The 25,526-nt window shown below is 41.9% G+C and overlaps 1 protein-coding gene across 1 annotated transcript in view; it reads right to left on the reverse strand.

The window, feature by feature from the left end:
• PCSK5 (proprotein convertase subtilisin/kexin type 5) overlaps positions 1-25,526 on the reverse strand; it is a 450,143-nt gene that overhangs the window by 406,271 nt on the left and 18,346 nt on the right. The window contains 1 exon segment of the mRNA XM_045085372.1: positions 2,762-2,866. Coding sequence (XP_044941307.1) covers positions 2,762-2,866 — 105 coding nt within the window.

Consider the following 25,526-nt stretch of genomic DNA (forward strand, 5'->3'; position numbering starts at 1 on the left):
ATAACAGAATGTTCTTGGTTTGAGTAAATACACAGTGAAATCCATAAAGTCATAGGGGCATCATGTGTGTAACTTGCTCCCAAATTTTCAGAAAAAAAAACTTACGTACATAGATTTGTACATACACATGTACATGTGCGTGGGTGTGGGTGTGTGTCTAGAGAGAAGAGAGAGAATATGATCAAATAAGTATGGTAACATGTAAAAACACAAACATTAACATTTGGGGACTGTGGGAAGCTTACATAGGGATTCCTCACAATATTTCCATGACTTCTCCAAGTAAAAAGTTTTTCAAGATTAAAAAACAATAATAATGACCCAAGTGGGTCTGAGCTTTCCAAGGACAGAGCTGGAGAAGGAGGAGGAATATAGTGCATCTCTTTCCCATCTGCTCCCCTACCCCCAACACCTGAGAAGCACCGGATTGTTGTTGGTTTCCCTGACAGCCGCTTTGGAAGCCTGCGGCGAGCTCGCCCAGGGCACCACTACGTCTCCAGAGCCCCAGAGTCTAGTACAGGGCCTGCCATATACTGACGGCTCAAGAAATGGTCAATGAGTGAATGAGCCATAAGAAGTATCTGAGAGAAACCAGGGACAGCCCCCACTAGGGTGCTCCAGCCGCAAAGTTGGTAGATTATGACGTTCTTGTATAAATGGCTAGGTGGGAATGAGGGGTAGGAGGCATCCGAATAAAGAGTAAGATATGGTTCTCCCAAGGGGTATTCTCTTTATTGAGGAGGAATGGTCACTGAGCATGTGCCATAGAGTTGTCCTGAAACGGCCCTACTCTCTGGACTGGGGGAGGGAGGGCATACATTCCGGGTATGATGTGCGCCAGTGCCCAAGGTCTCTGGGGGATCCCGCATAAGCTATCTGATGCACCGAGATGAACAGAAATGAAGACCAGGGAGGGCCCGCTGAGTGGCTCAGTCAGTTAAGTGTCCGACTCCTGGTTTCAGCTCAGGTCGAGATCTCACGGGTCGTGGGATCGAGCCCCGCGTCGGGCTCCATGCTCAGCAAGGAGGCTGCTTGAAGATTCTCTGCCTCTGCGCCCCCCCCAAAATAGATAAAAATCTAAAAGAAGAAGAAGAAGAAGAAGAAGAAGAAAGGGAGGAGGAAGAGGACAAGTAGACCAAGATTCCCCAAGATGACATTAAAGACTGAATCAGCTCCCTAGTCAGCAGTAAATACTTCAGTACGAACACAATACCTCATTACATTCTGTTCTTACCTCCCAAACCGACTAGCACTTGGTTTCTCAAATTCACACTGACTACACACATGAGGTATGAAATTGGAATCATTTTAATTACCAAAGTTCAAGAAAGCTTCGAGAAAAGTTGTTTAGCAGATGAAAAACGTGACTTTGCTTAAAAAATTCAGCTAATTCAAGAACATTCCAACAGATTGCTTTTCCAGAGACATTCAAGTCTGAATAGAGATGAAGGGGGGTGGTGGGGGGGAACAATCCTCAGGCCACCGGAGTGTAAGTCTTAAGGGATGTTCCTATAACCCAAAACTGGGTTATAGAAAATTGGGACCTACAAACAATGTGCTTTCTCGAATCACCGAGATCCAAGTTCACAATCATGAACACCATGTGATAATATTCCAGAAACAAATTAAACAAGGCCAACTGTGGCACATAAGAGAGGGCAGGACTCCAAATGGCAAACCTGATTTGCATATTAATGCAAAGAAGGACTTTTTGCTTTAATGAGGAATACAATTTTCGTGGTATCTCTAGGTGAGATTGCTGTGCTCACTTGTAGGGACTTGTTCACCAATTTATTTGAAAATGAGTTCATATGGCAAATCCAAAACATAAAGGGGGTGGGGAGAAAAATCCTTTCCCAATGAATAAGTAATCACCAGTGAGCCCACAGAACTGGGGCGGGCTGGTACAGCTGCCTTGCTCTCCATTTTACTTGCGACAACTGGGAGGCCAACTAGCTCCCCCTCAGAGTCCGAGCCCTCCTCTAACTTGACAAGGACAGGGGTGTAACTCGCCCTGAGCGTTAGCTGCTAGCTACTGGCTGATTTGTCCCTAACAACCCCCTTCCACTTCCTATCTTCCAGTTTGAAGCTGCCCCGCCTCTCTAGAAAGAAGTGGGAGAAGGTAGTCTCCTTCTAGGGACTCCCAAGGGGATGTTGTTTATATAACCCCAAAGGACAAGGAGTAAAGACAACGTGCAAGAAAGTTACCTGATGAGCCCTACCTCGAGATCAGGAGCCAGCTTCCATCCCTTCTGTGCTCAGTATCCCTCCTGTCCCTGACATGATCTAGTCCTCGGGCTGCCAGAGGCATGGCTCTACCAGCATCAGCTGAGATTGCAAGGATCCGGGGTGACCTGACACCTGACCTAAGGGTTCTGTTAGGGACCCCTCTATGGAGTTCGGCTAGAACCTCAGATCTATACGCAAATCAGTACACGGTGTGGTACTCTTACTATTTCAACACATCCGAATCAATCGATATCCCCCTACACACACACTCCTTCCTTCTCCATGAGAACCCATACTCATGATCCCCCTGGGCTGTCATACCAGTGGGACGATAATGGCATTTTGGTGAAAATCAAGCCCTCATCTATTTTGGTCTGAAGCGGAAGCCAAGACACTAGATCCAAGGACAATAAGACGGCTCCCGAAATGTGAGTCTTTGCGCTGGTCATCAGTTGCTGGTGTGCTATTACCAATGAAAAATGCAGAAGCTTTTGCCTCTTGGTCCCCACCCCCGCCAGCTGGTTCTTCTTACCTTTGGTTCCATTGAAATGAAACTGTGGGTTCCTCTGCTCGAGAGAACTGACCTTTTAATCGTCCTGCTATGGTAGAAGTGGTAGTAGTCCTTCAGGGCCCCGATCTACAAAGACAGGAGGAGAAGCGCAAAGGGAGTTAGTCGGAATTAAAGAGTCTTCTATGTTCCTGTGTTGCATGAAAATAAGAACACAAAACAAAACCAAAAAAAACCCCAAAAGGTCCATAAATTATGCAGTTGCCTCTATGCTTAAATGTTACTTGAACCTTGGTGATCACTTTTCCAAAGAAGGACATGTGACATGAAATGGAGTGTCCTTGAGGCAGTGACTGCGGAACTCAAGATTATAATGGGACAGCTTAGCTCTCTGTATCTCCCTTTTAATGTTTAATTTATATGCAGCATTTTAAGTAATTCTATATCCATTTATATCCAAATGTGGGAAAGAGAAAAAAAAAAATCAAATAGCGATCTGGTTATAAAAACACGCTGCATTCTGTTTGCTCCGAGAAATGTACAATGAAGGACCTCGTTAGATTATTTATATCATCAATTTGAAAGAAGTCCTGAGCAGTTGGTCATTCACAAAGGAAACACTACTTAGTCTGTTTCCTGCCTTCAGTCGGCAGTATAACGACATCGCAGTTATGCATTTATTACAAACTAAAAGTGGGCGGCGGTATCTGGAACCAGACGAAGATCGCATATCCGAGCTACCAGCTAAGCGACCCGGGGAAAGCCAGTGCAAGCCAGTCGATCACAACCACTTCTTTCAACACACTCAATTTCTCACCTGTGTACCCCTCCCTTTTGTAGAAAACAGTTCAGTCTGCTTAGGATAGCTTTGAAAATAAGTCACTGGCACTTTCAGAAAACAAACAAAATCCCAGATAATCAGGTTCTCTCAGCAGATTATAGATGTGGGTCACATACATGGAAATGGAACAAGACAGCAGATGAAGACAGAAGAGCCTGGTTCTCGCTCGGGGTGACACTGCTCAGAAGTGGCTTCTTAGCTAAATCCCATGTACTTACTATGCCTCCATTTCCATTCCTATAAAACCAGGTGTTGGGCTGGTTAACATCTTTTTTTTTTTTTAAAGACTTTATTTATTTATTTGACAGAGATCACAAGTAGGCAGAGAGGCAGGCAGAGAGAGAGGAAGGGAAGCAGGCACCCTGCTGAGCAGAGAGCCCGATGCAGGGCTCGCTTCCAGGACCCTGGGATCAAGACCTGAGCCGAATGCAGAGGCTTTAAACCACTGAGCCACCCAGGCACCCCTGGGCTGGTTAACTTCTAAGATAATTTAAGATAATTTGCAGCCCTCAAATTCCATCAAATTCTACTCTTTGACAATGACACTTTTTTTCCCCTTCTTTGCTTTGCCCAAATACATCAAATGGGCTATTTCTCCAGAACACCATGGCTCTGCCCTAAAAGAATGACCATCGACAGGATGGTTTCCAATGGGGACCATACAAAAGTTGGCTTTCTTAATTAAAAAAAAAAAAGAAAAAAACCTCAATGGCCCAGCTTCATTTTTCCAGATAACATGTTTATTTTTTTAATTTCCTTCTTTCCATCGATTCTCGAGCATCATTCTATCTCTCCAGTGAGGATGACTGACCCAGCTTCTGTGCCATTGAAGAGTCACCCCCTACCTGTGACTTTACACTCTAAATGAATGACTCAAATTATCATTGGATAGGACAGTCTGAAGTCACACATTTTTAACTCAAGTGGAAACTGCCCAGATATACACAGAAAAGATCAGGAACTCGGAAACAGCAGCAAACAATGAGGAAGAAGACACAGATGTCCACAGATAGCCTCAGTGTCCAAGAGGGTTTCAAGGAGGGATTTACAGGCCAATTTTAAGATTCCAGAGGACTAAGGGTAGAATTCACAATGGGCTGTGTAATCCTTTATATGAAAATCTTAAAATCCCAAGGAGCTTAGAGCTTTCATCTTATGTAGCTTTTGTCAAGAGCGCTCCTTGGGTAAACACAGCAGTTTCTGTGGAAAGGGACATAAAATCTTTGGGGAAGAACTTTTTACAGAACCTATCACCAGTGTGCAAATGGTCCATGAGTTTCAGACCATGCCCATGCAACTACGATGGAACCTCTTTGATGACAGGAAATAGTTGAATTCAACTGAACCATTAAACTCAAATGTGGATGAAATACGTCCTGAAGATTTCATTCTGATCCTTTGTGGCCTCTTCAGGAAAGACTGGAATCCTGGACTTACAAAGCATGTACGAAGCTGCAAAACAGAACCCTCATCCTGACTTAACATGCTTTGGGATGTTGGATACATCACTGAACTATGTTGGGCTTTGGTTCCTGTAAAATAAGGACACAGCAGGCACAGTGGACAGAGACTGGGTATCAGAGTCAGATGAGGGATAAAAATGTGTACGGGTGAGCGTGGTTATAAGGACTGAGCAGCGTAACAGGTACACTGCCTGGTCAAGGCCTTGCTGGGTATGCAGTTTCCGATTATCACTTTCCCTTCTAAATTTAAGTTTCAGTCCTACTTTCTCTCACCTCTTGTCCTGCAATCCCTTACCTCTATCCCTTGGTCAGAATTCCTCTTTTTTTTTTTTTTTTAAGATTTTATTTATTTATTTGACAGAGAGAGATCACAAGTAGGCAGAGAGGCAGGCAGAGAGAGAGGAGGAAGCAGGCTCCCTGCTGAGCAGAGAGCCCGATGCGGGACTCGATCCCAGGACCCTGAGATCATGACCTGAGCCGAAGGCAGTGGCTTAACCCACTGAGCCACCCAGGTGCCCAGTCAGAATTCCTCTTGGTGTGCCCTACCTCTTGACTTCCCTCATCTTAACTGGCCAACGTCAGAAAGTCTGATGATACACAGTTGGCAAGGACGTAGGCACAAATGCAGCATACATAGGACTGGGAAATAGCACTCCTTGGGACAACTGTTTTGAAAGCCATTCGGTAATATCCGTAACTGTACCCAACCTTTGACTCAGCTTTTCCACTTCTAATAATTTATTATACAGATGCAGTCACTTATGTATAAGAATGGATGTTGGAGAAATTCTGTAAAGCAAAAGAATTCCAACAACTAGCTATAATCAGTAGGCGTTTGGCTCTATATGAGCTGAAAGAATTGATCTCAAAGGAAGGAAGGAAAAAAAAAGGAAGGAAGGAAGGATGGGTGGGGGAGGGAGGAAGGAAGGAGAGAGAGAAATAGAGAAAAGGAGGGACAGAGGGAGAAAATACGACCGCGTTTTCGTGGGAGAACAAAGAAAGAATCTGTACTAAATGTACGCTTATATGCAAAGGAATACATGAACTACAGAGAGAGCTTTTCTTTTCATTGTTTATGTGTATGTATTATTTCTTAAATTTAAAAAACCAATTAAAAATGAAAGATAAAGCAACGAAATGAAATAGCGTGCACCCACAGGTGGCACCTACTCTTCCGGGGGGCAAATCCACTTCCCAAGGCCTGTGTGCCTGGTCCAAGGCGTGAGATCCCTCTAGCAGGAAGCTCTACTTGACCTCCACCTTGCAGGGGTCCTGTTTCCTCTACAGAGTCAGGGAACGGTGCTTGATGCCTGAGTGATGGCTCATTGACTAAAGGCCTACCGTGTGCCAGGCATCGCCCAGCTCTTCTGCAGGTGATTGTATTTAGCAGAATTCCCCCAGGAACCCTGGAAGATAACAGTCGTTACCTCCACTCTGATCAATGAGGTTGTGGGAGCTCGGGGAATGCCCACACCTACACAGCTAGGACGGTAAGGGGCGGGCTGGGGGCGGGTGAGGGGGCTGTAAATCCCTGCTGAATGGCTAGCTAGCACATGAGCTTACCCTGCTGTGGTGTATCCCACAGGTGGGCTCGGTCCGGCAACCTTCCGTGAGCTTCTCTGCACTGCAGAGCTAAAGGGCTCCACTCTATGCAGCCAGGGTTCTGATGTGATTAAGGTTCTGCCAATCAAAGGCAGACTAAAGCATCCTGGGGCGGGCTCTTGGGGGCCCTTATGTGTTCAGCGGTTGTGCTGGCAGAGGTCTTAATGCCGGCAGCTAGCTTTCTGCGCATTTGTTTTGCAACATCCCGTTTTGTTGATAAATTGGTAAGAGATCACAGAAGAGCTATGGGGGCAACAGATTAACTTCCTCGTGCCTCGGTTTTTTGTTGGGGATGAAGCAGCAACTCTTGGGGAGGCCTATTCTGTGAGGTGGCATTGGGGGACACTTCTGAAAGCTTTGTCTTCTCGAATGATTCTACAGGCTATTTAATAGTCTATCCTGAATGCCTTCCAAAGTAGAATGACTAAGTGGATTCTGCAGAAGGCTCCCTACTAAATCTAAAATTGGAGAGATCAAAACTTCCGGAAAAGTAGCTGCTCATTTACACAATCTCATACAACTTAGAGACCCTCCAAGTTATGTACCCCTTGAGTCATGAACACTTATGGGCACCAGTGAGGCCCAGGCACCCGGGTGACTCACTGTGTTCTGACCACCTGTTAAATGAACACACTTGTTTCCAGCCCTCCAGAGCCATATGCACCAACCTCCTCTTTCAAATCTGTTTTCTACACCACAGCCAGAAAAAGGCCAGAAAATGCAAATCTGGTCATACTCCTGTCTAAAATTTCTAGGGGCTTCCCTCTGTTCTGAAAAGAAACAGTAATAGTTAACATTGAATATTACTTAATATTATAGTTTCTAAAGTAAATCAGAATAATAATATCATATCAACATCAATGCTATGCCAAGAACTCTCCTACATGCTTTGCCTAAGTCTTTTTTTTCCTTTTTGCTGCAAGACAACAGCTTAAGGGTAGCACATGTTCGCTCCATCATTGTACATCATTCGAACAAAATAATCTGTCACCTTGTGGAGTTATACACATTTTTTAATCTAAATATATATATATTTAAAAGCGTGTTTATGTCTCTTGTCTATTAACATGCATGTCCCTTATTGGTGAGAATTGTGTCTTTCATATTCTTTCAACAGCACTGAGCACGCTGAGGGCATTTAATAAACATTAGGAAGAAAAATGTCATAACATGTTGAGAGCTATTCAAAAGAAAGACAGTGTATGAAAACAAAGCAGTAATATTATCTATAACCTGACATTCCACCCAGCTCCTCCAGGGTAATGTAAAACAAAAGATGACTGTGTTTGTATGTTACCTAATACCAACAAGGGCTAAAACAAGAAGCAATTTGTAACTAACATGGGGGGGTTTTATAAATAAATCAGAAGCCATTAGCATATATGAAGTACAAAATCAATAGGAGAATGGCCTAAACTGAACCTTATCCTTAATTCCACATAAAGGAAGGAGAATAATTCTTTCCCTCTTGACCGTCTTAAGCTCCTTTTCTCTATAATCACACACAAAACACTCTTCCCTGCCAATCAGCACAACACAATTCTATACAACAGTAAGTTGATAAATTTCATCTTTTGTTCCCAATTCTGTCAAGCGTTTGTGCCTTTTCTTCCTTAGTGGCCGCTTCTCACCCTTGCGCCCAGGGTTTTCCTATCACGACCCTTTTGCAAACCAAACTCTTCTTAGAAAAAGTTTTTTTTTTTTTTTAATGAATTATTTTATACTAAAGTGTAAATGACTGGTTAAGACTCAATGACTCCGTTCTTTCAGGAACAACTGCATTTGATAAGAAAATTAAAACTTAAGCCAAATAAATGAGACCACTGTGTTTCTAATTTCCAAAAACAATCACTGTCAGAAAACAGTTATGGGAGGGTTTTTGCTTTGGTTTTTGCTTTTCTGCTAGCAAGAGGGAACCTTCTCTGTGTACCTGAATTCTCACATCACAACGGAGCTATTGAATTCTGAGCCAAGTCAGGACCCAGAAGACTTACAATGGCTTTGACCCCAATGAGGAGCTGTGTGGCCTTTCTGAATACATTCACCACCAACCGTCTCACCCATGCTTGTGACTAAAATCCCTTCTAGTCTAATGACTCCAGGTGTATAGCTGGCAAATCTTTCACACATAGTTCTATAGGGTGACCAACCATGTCGGTTTTCCCAGGGCTGAAGTATTTCCAGAGACATACAGAACTTTTCAATACTTAAACTGAGCAGTCCCCATCAAATTTGATCACCCTAATTATGAAGCAGCAAAGTCAAGGGCCCTGTGGCCACCTCCATAAAACTTGTCTGCCTTGTTCTCCCTCCTGCCCTACATTTATATATTTATCCAAATTCCGAACTCCCTTTTGAAAAGCTATTTATCTCCACTCCAGAAATATTTTTAAATGGGCAAAATTTGAAAAGATATTTCACAAAAGGAGATATACAGACAATAAGCATGTAAAAAAGATGCTTAAGTGCAAATTAAAATCATAAAAGCATGTACACGCACCTGAATGGCTACAGGTTAAAGGACAGACAATGCCAAGCTCTGACGAGATGCTAGAGCACTGGCACTCTCACACTTTGCCAGCGGGAGTATAAAATGGTTCAACCTCTTTGGAAAATTGTTTGGTAATTTCTTATGAAACACACATCCTCCTCATGACCCAAACAATTCATTTCTACATATTTACCCCCCAAAAAGGAAACCTTGCTTTGAAACAAAACTCATACACAAATGTTTACACCAGCTTTTTTAGTAACACTCCTGCCCTGGAAACAATGCAGATGTCAATCAATAGGTAGTTGGAGAAATATATCGTGGTATATCGATACAGTGGAACAAGCTGCAATAAAGAGGAACAAACTGTTGATAAACGTGACATGACAATCAAAACATGATGCCGACGCAGAAGAACGCACATGGTATAGTCCCACTGGTGTGAAATCCTAGGACAGGGGATCTATGATGATAGAAGACAAATGAGTGACCATCTGGGTGTGGAGTAGGGATCGACTGGGAAAACCTGGAGAAATCTGGAATGTTGGGAATATTCGGTATCTTTCTTATAGTGGTAATTACTGGGTAACGAGTGCTTCCGTGAACTGGAACCAGCTCATCCTAGACTTACAAGATCCAATTTCTTATCTTCCCAACACCCTGATGACTTGAAATCAACAATGACGGAAATATTAACCTTTCAAAGAAACTGGCAAAGTTTACAAGTAATGGCTTCTTTCCCTCCTGACCCATCACTTCTCAGTATTCATCAGCACACCATGGAGTACAGACATTGTTCAACACTCATCCCGCCTTCTATGAAAATGGCGGCATTCGGAGGTATGTAAATTAAACATCAATAACGGTGATTTGGAAAGTTATAAATTCCCCTCTACTGTCCTTCTGTAGACTGACAGACTGGAAAACTCAAGAACCCAGTTTCCTGGGGCTGGAATTTACCTTCCAGCTTGCACCTTGTCCCACCCCCTTGGGTGGGATGGGGAAGAACCAGGTCACTAAGGCCACCGTTCTTGCAGACTAACCTCTTCCGATGCCCAAAGTGGAAAAGCCGGAAACTTTAACTTGCTGAATTCCATTTGCGCTTGTAGACACAGCACCTGGATAAATTGCTTCTCTTTGTTTTAAATACTGACTGTGATGTATCTTCTGTGCTTCCCTAAGAATATTAAAACCACTATAGTCATTTCCCTTCTGTGTTCCAGACTCTGTAACATTCAAAAAAGAACCAAAGAGAGGTTGGCCATGACTGCCTGCCTCAAAGTCACCAAGAACACTCCAACCTTAGGGTCTCTGTCCCTGCTTTTCCTCTGCCTGAAAAAATCTTTAAAATTTCTAGGACTCACGCCCTCTCTGCTTTCAGATCTTCAGTCAAATGTCTCCTTCTCATGGAGGCTTTCACTGACCCTCTCCCAACTTAAAACTGACGTCATGCCCTCCCGCATACCACATTCCCTTCCCTGATTTATTTCTCCCTGTAACACTTCTCACCATGAACATATTATATATTCTTTTTATTTATCCCATTTATTATTGATCTTTCCCCATTAGAATGTTAGCTCCCTAAGGTCACAGATTTTTATTTGACTCACAGATGGATTAGTTTTAGCTCCTCTTAACAGAGCCAGGCTTACCCAACAAAGGTGCAGAATGAGTGAATGGTCTCTGCCCTGGGAGAAATTAACACAATAGTGAGCATGTCTCTAAACCTTTGGGAAAGTTTCTTGCTCGTTTCTTTATGACCCTTCCTGAGACATAACTTTAACAGATAATGTAACAGACACTTTGTGCTTATTAAATATTGAATGAATAAAGTCACCATATGTAAACATGTCCAAAATTCAAGAATCGAACACCAACAACCACTTACTCACCAAAATCTACTTCTATGTTTCTTAGTTCCCTCTCTTGTCCCTTCATAGTCAATGACCTCTTGGAATCACTCAACGAAAGTGGTATTTATAACAAGGCTGTTGAATTCATTAAATAGTAAATGAGAAGGCAAGTAAAAGCAGATACGTGATGAACTGCTAATATTTACAGAGCACAGACTAAGTGCCAGCATTACTGTAGGGTGTCCTCATCACACAACAGCAGGAAATAAGTATCATGATGGCCATGTTACACGCAAGAAAGCAGAAGCACACAAAGTTTAAGAGGTTGCCTTGGCCCACACAGCTTGCAAAGAAGGATCCCAGGTAACCTAACTCTAGAGCATATGTTCTTAACTACTCTAAGAGATGTTTGAAATAAAAGGTTTCTAAGGGGTGCCTGGGTGGCACAGTCAGTTAAGCATCTGATTCTTGGTTTCTGCTCGGGTCATGATCTCAAGCCCTGAGTCGGCCTCCATGCTGAGCGTAGAGTCTGCTTGGGAGTCTCTCTCCCTTTTTCCCTCTGCCCCTCCCGCTTGCACGTGTGTGCTCTCTCTACAATGACTGAAATCTTAAATAAATAAATAATACATAAAACCACAGCTACCCAGAGATCTCAATTACCCAGAAAACTAGTCTATGGCCACACCACCCTGAACGTGCCCAATCTCGTCTGATCTCGGAAGCTAAGCAGGGTCAGGCCTGGCTAGTACTTGGATGGGAGACCCAGAAAACTATATTCCTAAGAGCTGTACATAGAGCAGATGTTTTCTAGGGATAATTCTATCGACTTGGGAGCATATGCAGAAGAGACTTACATTCATGTCTCCATGTGAGAAAGTACCTTTAAGACATATCTTTGTAAGTTCAAAGGGAATTTCACATTACACAAGTACTACTTGGCCCCACACATCTTAGATATCATTGCACTGGGCCGTAGAATGCCACAAAATTACATGAAGACTATCTTTCCTACACTTGAGTTTCGTTCAGTCATTCAGAGCATACTTCTGATTTCTTCCTGAATTCCTTCCAGTTTGGGCTCAGCATTTGAGCTCTTTGGAGAGGTCTTCAGAGCATGACATCAGAGTATATGAATCATAGGCAGAGCCCTATGACAATTTTTTCTTAAATCAGGGTGCTCAAAGGAAGATGTATAATCTGTGTTCTGAGATTTGTGGGCATGTGATAGGGTTGAACAGTGACACCCTATCCCCCCACACCCACCGATATGTTCACATCCCAATTCCCAGAATCTAGGACTACGTCACTGGATATGGCAAAAGGACTTTGCAGCTGTGATTGAGGATTTTGAGATTATCCTGGATTATCTGGGTGGATCCAGTGTAATCACAGGGGTCCTTATAAGAGGAAGGCAGCAAAGTCAGAGAAGATGCGATCATGGAAGCAGAGGTCAGAGAGAGAGATGGAAGCACAAAGCAGAGATGCGGGGTCAGGGGGAGAAATAGAGAGAGGAAAAGAGAGAGGAAGTGATTTGAAAAGACTGTGCTGCTGGTTCTGAAGGTGGAAGAAGGAACCACAAACCAGGGAATGTGGTTGGCCTCTGGAGGCTGGAAAAGGCAAGGAAATGGGTCTTCTCTAGACTCTCCAGAAGGAACGCAGCTCTGAGGACACCTTCATTTTAGGTTAGCACTTCCGGCCACCAGGACTCTAAGATAGTGGGTTTTTGTTGTTGGAAGCCACTAAGTGGGTGGTTATTTGTTATGGGAGCAACAAGGAACTACTAGATGATACAACTAGCACCTCAGTAAACATCCGTGAGAAGCAAATAAAATAAAGTCGGACTAATCATATTTGGGGCCAATTTATATTTCATTATTTTCGGGACCCTCTGGGCATTCAATGATCAATTTCCAAATAACTATACCATTATAATAAATAACAGTGTTGAATATTGCCCCAGCACTCTGCTAAGTCTTATATTAGCGTTATCAAGTTTAATGCTCAAAAGCAAAACAAAACAAAAAAACCCGAAAACCAGGATATTTGCCCAACAAAAGAGAATTAGCAAACGGCTTATTTCTTCTAAGCCTTCATGTAATTAACACTACTAATAACCAAAGCTACCACTTTCTGAAGCTTTCCTACATTATCTCCAATCTTTCCAACAAAGGAAAAAGTATTTTAATTTTAGGGAGAAGGAAATGGAGTCCAAACACGAGAAAAGGTAAGTTATGTGCCCAAATGAAAAAGTAGCTGAGTCTGACTCCAAATATCTAAGCCTTTTCTATAACACTTTGACTTCTGCTTAAAATGTACTTCAAAGGGTTTTGATCTGCCATATGTGATTCAATAGGCATACTCAAGTATTCCCACCCCATCCCACCTCCTTGCCCTCAGTAATACGAGGCCTCATTATTTCATTCTACAGCTACCCGATCAGCAGAGTGTGGGAGACTCTAGGTCCCTGTAGTTCACCTTAAGAGGGAGTTATCAAAAACATTCTATTGCAAATCCCAAGCAAGCAAGAAACAGATACAATTTCACCAAGGAAATGCAAGCGAGAGAAAACAGAGTAAGCAACAACTTTTCCCAATTTCAAGTGAGAAATCTGCAGTCCGCCCCGCTATTCACATGGGACATGAGACTTGCCTCAAAATAAATCACAGAATATCAGAATTGGAAAAACAAAACAAAACAAGACAAACAAAACAAAACAAAAAATAACCTTAGCAGGATTTTAATCTGACTCATTCCATTGCATGTAGAAATCATTATTCAGACTGGTCTGCTGCACTGCATTTCCTGGGGCAGCCCATTTGTCAGAAACTTCTCCCAGATAATTGGCCTGACTCCACTTACTACTCCTGGTTCTAGCCTGTGGAGCCAACCCAGAAGGGTCAAACTCCCCAGTCCAAGCCAGACAACCAACACATCCCTATTCAGTCTTCCCTGTTCTTGGCTGAACATCCAAGTCTTTCCTTTTTTTTTTCTCTTTTTTTTCCATCTCATGCAAGAAGTCTTCCCAGGTCTTGTTTTTCCTAGACAAGTCAACATGTATAACACCTCCCCAGAAAGTTTGGAGCCCAGAGGAGAACACATGTTAATTCCAGGTTTGCTGGACCCCGGATGCAGTCCATGACCCCATGACTTCTCTTGGTGATGTTCTTCTAACTGAAGAAGTCACTTAATATTGAACTGTTCGTAGCAGAATGAACTTGGTCAACAAACAAGTCCTCAGAAACCCTTTTTATTTTTATTTTTTTAAATTTTTATTTTATTTTATTTTAAGATTTTATTTATATATTTGACAGAGAGAGATCACAAGTAGGCAGAGAGGCAGGCAGAGAGAGAGAGAGGAGGAAGCAGGCTCCTTGCTGAGTAGAGAGCCCGATGCGGGACTCGATCCCAGGACCCTGAGATCATGACCTGAGCCGAAGGCAGTGGCTTAACCCACTGAGCCACCCAGGCGCCCCCAGAAACCCTTTTTAATGTGATTCTCCTCCAGTCTCTATTTTTAATTTCTTAAGTGTCAGTGTCAATGTGAATATTAAATGTTATTTTCTATATTCTACTCTGTACTTTCACAGCCTGCCAAGACATTAAGTATTTACTGAGTGTGTACGAGATGCCAAGCACCGATCCGAAGATGCTGCCGACAGAGCAAACAAAACAAAGCCTCTGCTAAAATGCAGAACTTTTTTTTTTTTTTAGGATTTTATTTATGTATTTGACAGAGAGAGAGAGAGAGAAAGCACAAGCAGGGGGTGCAGCAGGCAGAGGCAGAGGGAAAAGCAGACTCCCCGCTGAGCAGGGAGCCCAACGTGGGGCTTGATCCCAGGACCTTGGGACCATGACCTGAGCCGAAAGAGACTCTTAACGACTGAGCCACCCAGACAGCCCTGTAGAGAACTTTCTGACTTGACTCCGACAACCTCACTGTGTCAACTGCAAGTCTGAAAGTTACGTCTTCTGTACTCAGAGTACTTCCCCCCCAAAGAAACTCAATTTTTCCTATTAGTAGATTAGAGATCACAACTGGGTTCAGCATCCAACATATATGATGTTTGTAACAGTTCTTTAAGAATGAGCTGTAAATGGCATCAGGCTTTTATGTTCTGCAGTCCCTTTTTGCCCACAATGAATAATTACGTCCTTCATGTAAAATAGTCCTTGTACATTCCTCAGATAAGAACATCCATTACTGCTATTTATAATCAGCTATTTTTCTATGAAGTTCTTCAAAACCCATCTGTAAGTAATTTCTGGAGAAACTAAAAGAAGTTATTGTTTAATATTTAAGCTCTTCCACCTGCTTTAAGACACACATCGCACGCCCACAAAGGAAATCGTCCAAGAGAGGCTGAGGGAGAGGGAGCACGCGTAGCCTGCCTTTAGGTATGGTTTCTTTTCATTACTGACCACCTGCGCAACTTGAAGCCTTTCCACGTATATGGAAACAAACAGAGAAGAGTACGTATTTTGATAGGTGGAAACGTTTCTGGCATTACTTCTGGAATGGTAAATCTTCTCTTTAGATACAATGACTCTCAACTCCAGCCATACATTGGAATTATATGGGCCCTAAATAAAATACTCGTGTTTGCCCCTCCCACACCCATTCCAGAGCTTCTGACTTAAGTGTCTGAATTAAGGCCAGGGTCTCAGTATTTTTTTAAAGAGCTTTCTAGGTCATTCTAATACACAAACCAAGGTGAAGAATCACTGTTCTAACCCAATCATCAGATTCTGCAGAAACAGAACAATTTACTCTGAGTTTGGCAATCCCCATTCAGATATTTCTATCTAATTAATTAAAATACATTTAAACGAGAAAAACCTCTAATTTCACTTTAGTCCTAGTGTAACTAGCATGCTTTGCTCTTTTAATTCATTTCTTTAATTATCAAAAACTATCAAAAAAAATTGGAAAAATGAATTTAGTATAACCAGATTTAGAAATCCTAACATCTTATCATATTGGTAAATAGAGTCTATTTTGAGCTTTACAGCATTTTAAAGGGTATATTTTACTCTTAAAAGGGAAGATTCTGGGTGTAAAGGCTGTGAGCATTCAAAAGGTGTGTGATAGAGTCTAAGTGTATTCAGGAAAGTTAATGGCTTTGTCATCCTTAATTTAAAAAAAAAAAAAAGACAACAAAACAAACTTACTAGGAAGTGTCACTATCCCAGATTTCAAGACATACTACAAATCAACACAGTATGGTGCTGGCTTGAAAAAAGACACACAGATCAATGGAACATAACAGAGATCCCAGAAATAAACCCACAACTATATGGTCAATTAACCTATGACAAAGGAAGTGAGAACATACAAGGGAGAAAAGACAATCTCCCTTCAACAAATGGTGCTGGGAGAACTAGACAGCTAGACGCAAAAGAATGGAATTGGACCACTTTCTTACACCATACACAAAAATAAATTCAATATGGATTGAAGACCTGAAGCCATAAAACTACTAAAAGAAAACATAGGCAGTAATCTCTTGGACATCAGTTTTAGCAACCTATTTCTGGATATGTCTCCGCAGGCAAAGGAAACAAAAGCAAAAATAAACTATCGGGATTACATCAAAATAAAAAGCTTTTGCGCGGTGAAGGAAACCCTCCACAAAATAAAAAGGCAACCTACTGAATTTGCAAATGATGTGTCTGATAAGGGGCTAATAGCCAAAATAAATAAAGGACTTATACAGCTAAACACACAAAAAAAAATCCAATTTTAAAAAATGGGTCGAGGACCCGAAGAGACATTCTTTCCAAAGAAGACATACAGATGGCTAACAGACATGTGGAAAGGAGTTCATCATCACTCATCATCAGGGAAATGCAAATCAAAACCACCAAGAGAGATCACCCCATCCCGGTCAGAATGCACAGTATCAAAGGCATAAGAAATAACACGTGTAAGCAGAATATGGAGAAAAGGGACCCTCTCTGCACTCTTGGTAGGAATGTAAATTGGTGCAATCACTGTGGAAAACAGTATGGAGGTTCCTCAGAAAATTAAACATAGTACCCCATATGATCCAGCAATTTTGCTTCTGAGTATTTATCTGAAGGAAACAAAGACACCACCTTGAAAAGACAGGTGCACCCCCACGGTCACTGCATTCTTATTGACAATGGCCAAGATATGGAAGCAACCCAAGTGTTCACTGATGGATGAATGGATAAAGATGTGCCGGAAGAATGAATAACATCCTGCCATTGCTACAACATGGATGGAACTGGAAGGTGTTACGCAAAGTGAAATAAGAAAGACAGAGAAAGACATACCATATGATTTCACTTACTTGTGGAATCTAAAAAGCAAACAAACAAACTCTTAAATACACAGAACAAATGGGCAGTTGCTGGAAGGGATGTATGTGTGGGGTGGGTGACATAGATAAGGGGAACGAAGACTTACAAACTTCCAGTTACTAAAAAAAATTATTAGGAGGATAAGCTCTCCCATATCTTTGTAATGGCTTCTCACAGATGCTTTGTCACCATCTTGGTCCTCCTTAGGGATTAACAGAGGTAGCACTTACACGGTAGTGACCCCCAAACTGGGCACAGAGCAGGTGATAAATGACTGTCACCTATAACATAATGGCAGAGGGAAAGTAAGTATGGTTTCCAGCCAGATGAGAAGTTCTGCATTGGGCAGCTGCAAAGACTAGGTCCTATTTTTATAGCTCATGAGACTCTGCCCCTGTGGACAGGTCATATGAATTAAAAGATGCCACAGATACACATTTGTTAAAAATACAGGAAATAAGAGGAAAAATGCCAATACCAAGCGATAGTGAGGATGTGAGTAAATGGAGGGCTCATACATGGTTACTGGGAATCCTTGACAAACTGTTTGGTTGTTTCATAAAAGAGTAAACATTCCCTTACTAGATGACCCAGAAACCCCACTCTTACATGTTGTCCCCAAGGAAAACAAAACCTTACGTTTACATGAAAACTTGTACCTGAATATTTGTAGTGTCTGTAGTGATAATCACCAGCAAGTAGGACAACTCAATGTCTTACAACTAGAGAAGAGATAAACAAACTTGTATGTCCACACGACATAATGTTTTTCATCAATAAAAAGAGCCAACCTACTGATTAATTAATCAGGGATGAACTCAAACACATTATAGCAAGGGAAAGAAGCCAGGTTCAAAATGTTGCATACTATATTATTCTACTTATAGGACATTCTAGAAAAGGCCGTATAGACCAGAGATTACATTAATGGCCACCAGGAGTTAGAGGTAATGGAAAGAGGCCGATTGCAAAGGAGTATGACAAAAGTCTTTTTTGAGGTGACAAAATAGTTCTCTATTATGAAGATGATTACATGACTACATTCATTTGTCAAAAATTACAGGGCTGTACATGAATTTTACTGTATGCAATGACATCTCAGGAAACCTGGTCCCATTTTTCATTAAAGTCCATAAGGAAAAGCTCAGACATCAAAATGTGTTTATTGGAAAGGTGATACAAATGAAAAAGCAAAAAGTTAAGAAGCTGTTCGGGTAGAAATATATGACCAAATTGACTTTCCTCAATTGAGAGGCTTTCCTAAAACTGTAGCAGCCATTTCCACTCTTGCAACTACACAACACATAGAGCAACCCTGAGAATCATTCAGAAGATACAAAGCTTTATCAAAGGGATGAAGTATTTTGACATTTCTTAGTCAAGTACTGTTTTCCACTAACACGATGAACTCAGTCACAACAGAACATGACGGACTGTGCTAAATGAACTACGACTGTAACCTCTGAAAATATGGCTGGTGATTTTGAAACAAAGATAAGGACACATAAATGGCTCAAGGTCTCCTGAGCGCTATTAACCACACCCTTAAAATATATGGTTGGAAAGCAAGCAAAACTCTATGAATCAGTGATTCTCCAAGTGTGGCTCTGGGACTCGAAGCATCAAACCAGTGGGACTGGTGTCACCTGTAAACCTAGTAAAAAAGTAGACTGACGTGCCCCACCCCCAACCTGAAGCAGAATCCAGTCATCGCCCTGTTCAACCAACTCAAGAGGAAGACAAGGAAATGGCCACCATGCATGACTGAGTCAACATTTTTTATTAAAGATTTTATTTTATTTATTTATTTATTTAGAGAGAGTACTTGTGCATGTGCTAGTGGGGGAGGGATGGGGAGGGAGAGAGAACCCTCAAGCAGACTCCACGCTGAGTGTAGAGCCTGACATGGGGCTCGATCTCACAATCTTGAGATCATGAGCAGAGCAAAAATCAAGAGTCAGAGGTACAACCTACTGAGCCACCCAGGGGCCCCTAATGATGAAGCAACCTTTAAAATAGGACATGAGCACACTGTTGTCTCTCTTGACATGCGCAGTCAAGATAAAGCCAAACGTAGCCTTCCACAAGCCTGCACAACCTCTATGGTTAAAAAGGGGGTTAATTCTAGGTTTCACCCTTTTATAATGTGAGGAGCCCAATTTCAGTTTACAATAAAATTGGATTTTAAGTAGAATTTTATCCAACCTCAATTCTGGGAGATAATTAAAAACATTAATAATGTTCACAGCCCTAAGAGAGGTGTAGTTATCTGTGATAGATCAGTTCATTTCAGAGCCAAGTGAGTAAAGTTTTGGAACTAAAATTTCACAGGTGATATACATGTTAATAATTATCACTATTAAAAATTAAAAGTTATCCTACAACTTTAGGTCCTGTCATATTCTGCTTTACATGGACACTCTCTCCTTAGCTTCTGCTTTCCAAACAGGAAGATCAACAATGATTTCTAAATTTTCAATACATGTCTCAGGCACAAAGATCAGGTCTTTCTTTCTCCTCAAGAAAAGGGTTTTGCTATCTCCACGGATGTCTTTGTAGCAAAATGTTACTTGCGGCCATCCGACTGAAGGTTCATTAAGCACAGAGAAGAAGATAAAGTTGTCCCCAATATGGCCACAATTATATCCACAGATATGCTCCGTTTACAAAACAAGGCTTTATTTCCATTAAATTGTCAACATCTCCTCTTGGGAATCCTCTTTTATTAACACTATCTGTCCATGATATTAAAAAACTACAAATTCATAATTTTGCATACATGGACCATCTAGCCTTTCAATCACCTTAGGGTAAAATCTTTCCTATGCTGTTTGTTCTCAGTTGACATCTAGTTCATCAGTTGATGCACGGGTCACAGGCAACAAAATCTAAACACTGCCTTAAGCTAAATACTACAAGGGTAGATCTACTGCCTCTCACCTCCACACACACACTTGGCCCTGAAACATGTAAAAAAGAATGCTGGTGTTTTGGATTATCTGCATGCTTTAGCCCCACTGCCCACTTGAAGAATTTTGCAACCTTGTAAATAGGATAAATAATTCACTGGGTCACATATTTTTGTCTCATTCCATCCCAGGTAACACTAATTGCTTATATTCACATGCTGTTTCCATCTTTAAAGTACTTCTCCGTACATCGTTTTTATATGGGTAATTAAGATAATGTCATACCCCTTGGTAAAACTGGCCAGTTACTTCTTGCTACTTTCATAGTAAAATAAAAAATGTCCTTGTTTGGCCTATGAGGAGCTATCAGATCTGCCTCCTGTCTACCTTTCTAGCACCATTTCCTAACACCTCCTCTTCATTTACTAGCCTTCTCCTACCTAGCCTCAGGACATTTGCACCTGCTACCCCATCTCCCTGGGATTCCCTTTTTTCCAGTCTCCTATTGTCTAATCCTTTCTGGTCTTTTAGATCTTAGCTCCAACAACAGTTCATCAGAAAAAGTCTTCTCTGTGCTCCCTACCGAGTGACCTTCCCAGTTTCTCTCTCTGGTCAAGTTGCTTATTTCTTTACTAACTTTTAAAATATTGCTATATTGCCCACGCAAATCACAGTGCTTAGCACACAGTGGGCCCATTAAGCACTTACCAAATGAATAAGTGAGTGCGTGAATGAGAACCGTGAAATTAGAATTACTATCCACATTTTTCAAACAATACAACAGAGGCCCAGCTAAATTCAGGGATTTACCCAACTTTTTACTACAGGCAAGTGACGGAAACCAGGTTTTTGTGATGCCAAGCTCAGTGCCGTTTTCACTATTCTATACCAAACCCAAGTAGTTTAAAGAATATCATAATTTGTGCTAGGAGTCATATTTTCAATTTTTATTAAAGGTTCAACACCAACCTGATTAATATCTTTATCTCAACAATCCCTGAGTCTGGCTAAAGTGCCAAGCTTTTAATTTTTTGTTCTCACCATAAAACGTCCATTGACCTTTATCTCGGCAGCCTGCTGGGTCTTAAATGTATGTCCAATAAACCCAAAAAGAGAGTTTAAATAACTATTATGCCTACCAAGTAAATGTTTGTATCCATAAAATAGAAAGGTAGAAGTGATGTTTAAGAAAATGTACTCCGTTGCATTAGATTGAGTTTTAAGTTATCTCTCTTCTATCATTCCTAAGTACTTACTGTTGACATAAAAGATAAACCCAAAACAGTGTTTTGCCGAAAGAATCATTACAATGTTTACAGATTTTTGCAGTAACTGAAGACATACACTTATCTGGACAAATACCTCATATCTGGATAAACGAAGAAAAAGTGTATTTAATATATATTCACCTTCTATCTGAGGCTTCTAAACGACTGAAAATTAATCCATGAATTATTTGAATATTGCGAACGCTGGATACTGCCTGATTTGCTACATCTGTATCCCTCAAACAGACGCGGCAATTTAGAAGAAGAACAGGGCTTCACGGTTTTCCTCCCTCTTAGTTCCAACAGGGCAACGTTCTGTAGCTAAGTTGTGAAATAGGTTTAAAGCCCCAATAAACTAAAGTGATAAAGACTCAGGGTGGAGAAGGGTTCTGGGTGGCCACAAGCATTTACTCCCACTTCAAATGTATCGTGTTAATTTCAATTCTTACCATGGCTGCACTAGATAGGCTGGCACGTCTCTATTCTGTTGTTTTTGTTACTGCATAACTTCCAGAGATCTATAAAAGGAACTTATATGCTCACCATGATGGATGAAGCAATTTACCCCTCATTGCACAGTTTAATAAAATCCTGTAAGGCAGTCAAGATCAGCCAAGGAACACTGAGTTTAGCCAGCAGTCACGGGTAAAGGCACCCCCATTATAAGCTGGCCATATTCCTACTTGCAAAAGTGATTACAACACGTACCTTTCCCCAAATGAGCCTTCCGACTTTCCTCAGCAAAGAGTTCTCTGGTTCCAGGGACCCGCTGAGAACGTTCATGCTTTAGTTTAACCATTAGATCAATCATTTCCCTTCCTACTCAATGGTAAAATTGACATTCTGCTGTATCAAAGGCATGAAAAAATAGTTAATATTTCCCTTCACTGTAGTTTAATAAAAAGGGTTTGATAGTCAGGTTTTCACAGAACTAGAGAAAAAAAAAGAGTGACCCCCCAAATCGACTTATTTGCTCATACACCACATATGTATATATTCTAATTCCCTTAACAAAATTTTCCCACATGCCTCTCTCTCTCTCTCCTAGAGTCCCTGATAAATATAAAAGTTTTTAGCAATAATCATTTAAAGAAATATGTATATATCCTACAAAAGATGACTAGAAAACCTTCTCTACATTAATCAATAAGGCAACTCTTGCGGAGTCACTTTTATAACCGGACCTTAAAGACACTAGAACTCAGGTCTGCTAAACACCAAGTGCTCTACTTATCCAAGCCTCTTCTCTTTGGGTTTCAGTTTCTTTCCTCTTTGTAAGGGGGAGGGAGTGAGGTGTGACATGACACCACTGCCCACAATTCTACAATCCAATGGCTCTGACTACATAAGGGGCATTTACAGTTTTTAGGGGACATTATTCGGACCCTTCTCAAGCCACGGAATGTTGGAGTGGCATTTCCTTCAAGACAAATTACCATTAATTAATACACCCCCTATGCCCCTCACACACACTTCCTTCCCAACTGTAAGGAATAATCAGATACGATACAGTGATGTGGGGACAAAGGCAGTGCCTTAGTGGAACACTGGATCCAGCAAGATTCAAGCAATAAATTTTATGGAACTTTGCCATCCTCTCACATCACAGAGCCCTTTATGATAACACTCAAGTAAACCCATCTGGTTGAGTTAATAATTAGTTTAAATCTGTTACAAGTTAATGATGCACAGACAAGTCATTCTGGGTACATGATGATACAGCGAGTTTGGGATACAATCTACAGATAATATTTTGCAGTGCCTTTCATTTTTCCTTATTTCCTACTCTGATTAGAAAACGGAGTCCTTAAAGAACAAGCAGGACCTTCAAATAAGACATATACACATACTGAATTCAAAGGGGAGGGAAAAAAACCCATCGGGTTTCAGAAGGACCTCGCAAAGGCTAAGATAGACCTTGGGCCACTTCCATATTTTGAGCTGCCTGTTGTATTATAAGATAAAGAAAATGCTAAAATATGCAGCATATTTACTTAATACAAAAATCTAACTATGCAATTCACCGGATAGTTTTAGAATGTGCAATGCACATTCATTAGGAGTATACTTCTCTTGAACAGTGCAGGAAGGAGACACGAGATGGAAGGTTTCAAATGGACATTGTATTTCAATTCAGCCAGAGCACAAAACTGTATGCATAAGCTCACTGGGGATTATTTTTTAAAAATCAAACTTGGAGCCAAATGATCTTCTGGCCCATGTTCCTGGGATCCTGTTCCTTGGGTAAGATTCTAGAGTTCACTTAAAGGTCTATGATGTGCCTATTGCCTTTGAGAGCCATTATATGGGAAAAAAAATGGGCACTCTGTGGAAACTACGTATATGTGTGTCTATACAAAGATCATCCCCCTTTCTGAACACAGATAGATTCTAATTTAACAAAATATGAGCAGTGAGGCTGATATCATCAAAATGAAATGGGGTTGAAAATGGGCTAATGTTTCACGTGTTTTGATGGTAATGAGAAAATCGAAGGCTGAGGCCAGAGTTGGGGGTTGGCGGCAGGGGCAGAGGAGGGGGGCAGGTAGAAAATGGATCTCTGAGGGAAAGAGAGGCCCTGAGTGAGCTGTGGGGAATCCACCCATGTGTCAGGTGCCCAGGAAGAAGTGAGCCCAAGGGTTGTTCTCAACCCTGGCTGCAGACTTAAGAATACCGACGTCCAGACCCCACTTAAGGCCAGTTACAGATCAGCGTAGGCTCCCAGGTAACTAGAGCGTGTGGCCAGCAAATGAGAACCAGAGTCAACAGGGTTGAGAATCAGGGAAAGAAATGGCCAGGTAAGAACGGCTCCAGCGATCAGAATTTGGGTGACTCTCAGGAGACAGCCTGGTCATTCTAGAACAGATCTGGTATAGGAGTGGGATAGGATAAGAGGCATCCGGAGAATAGAGCTCTTGCTTACTTACCAATGGTGTGTCAGGACGCAGCCCTGGAGAGGGAAGGACATTCAGATGACTGAACCTATATAGCAAGCTAAATTCAGACAATGTTCTCCTTCACACTGGGTTGAATGACACCTCCATCTCCCAGCACTCCTTCTCCTATCACGTAGTAGAGAACGGGTCAGAGCTCTGCTCGAAACTGCCCGACAGCCCTCCTATCCCCTAAGAGAAAACCTACAGCTTACTATGCCTGGCCTGCAAAAACCTGCAGGCTCGCTCCTCAAAGTGGGGTCCTCGGGCCAGGGACAGCAGCCATGAGGAACGACAAGAGCCCTTGAGAACCACAGAACCTCGGTGCCCATCCCAGACTTATTAAATCAGAATCCTCATTTGTAACAAGATCCCCAAGGGACTTCCATGCACATTAAGATGTGAGAAGGACCAGTGTATAGGATCCATCTCCACTCTCCAGCCTACCCCCCGCCCCATGACTTCCCAGTCCACCTGCTGCTCCCTGACTCAGGAGCACTGGTGCTCCTACACTTCCTTCATCATACCTGGCTCTCTCGTGTCCAGGGCCTTTGCACTGGCTGGGTCCTCTACCAGACTGTGTTTCCCCCAGATATACGTAAGACTCATTTCTTTCCCTCACCTTTTCTGGCTCCTTACTCACATCACTTTCTTACATCACCTTCTCCATGAAAACCTTCCCTAGGCATTCTGTTTACAAGTGGGGAAAAAAAATAAAGAAATGTCCAGACATTCCCCCTTCCCTGCTTTCTGTCCACAGCACTTGCTGCCCATGGACATACTTGTGCTTTTCTTTTCAGCTGTTTATCAACAATCTCCCTGGGGTGATTGCAAAATATGGCCACATTCTTTGCATCTCTCCCTGTGAAGGAGTGAAGTTTAATTCTCCACCTCTTGAAGCTCGGCTTGGTCATGTGGCTTGATTTGACTTCAGGGATGGTCGTACAGAAGACACAGGCAGAAATTTGCAAAGGGCTCACACTGTAAGGATTCCCCCTCTCTGGCTACTGGGGGACCTACCTGTCCTCACGGGAAGAAGCAGCCCAAGCCAGCCTGGGATGAATAATGGGAAGGCATGTGGCCAGTTACCCACTCCCCAATCCAA

This window comes from Mustela putorius, unplaced genomic scaffold, assembly GCF_011764305.1.
Source record: "Mustela putorius furo isolate JIRA1106 unplaced genomic scaffold, ASM1176430v1.1 tig00000854_pilon_pilon_pilon, whole genome shotgun sequence".
In the NCBI taxonomy this organism is placed as follows: domain Eukaryota; kingdom Metazoa; phylum Chordata; class Mammalia; order Carnivora; family Mustelidae; genus Mustela; species Mustela putorius.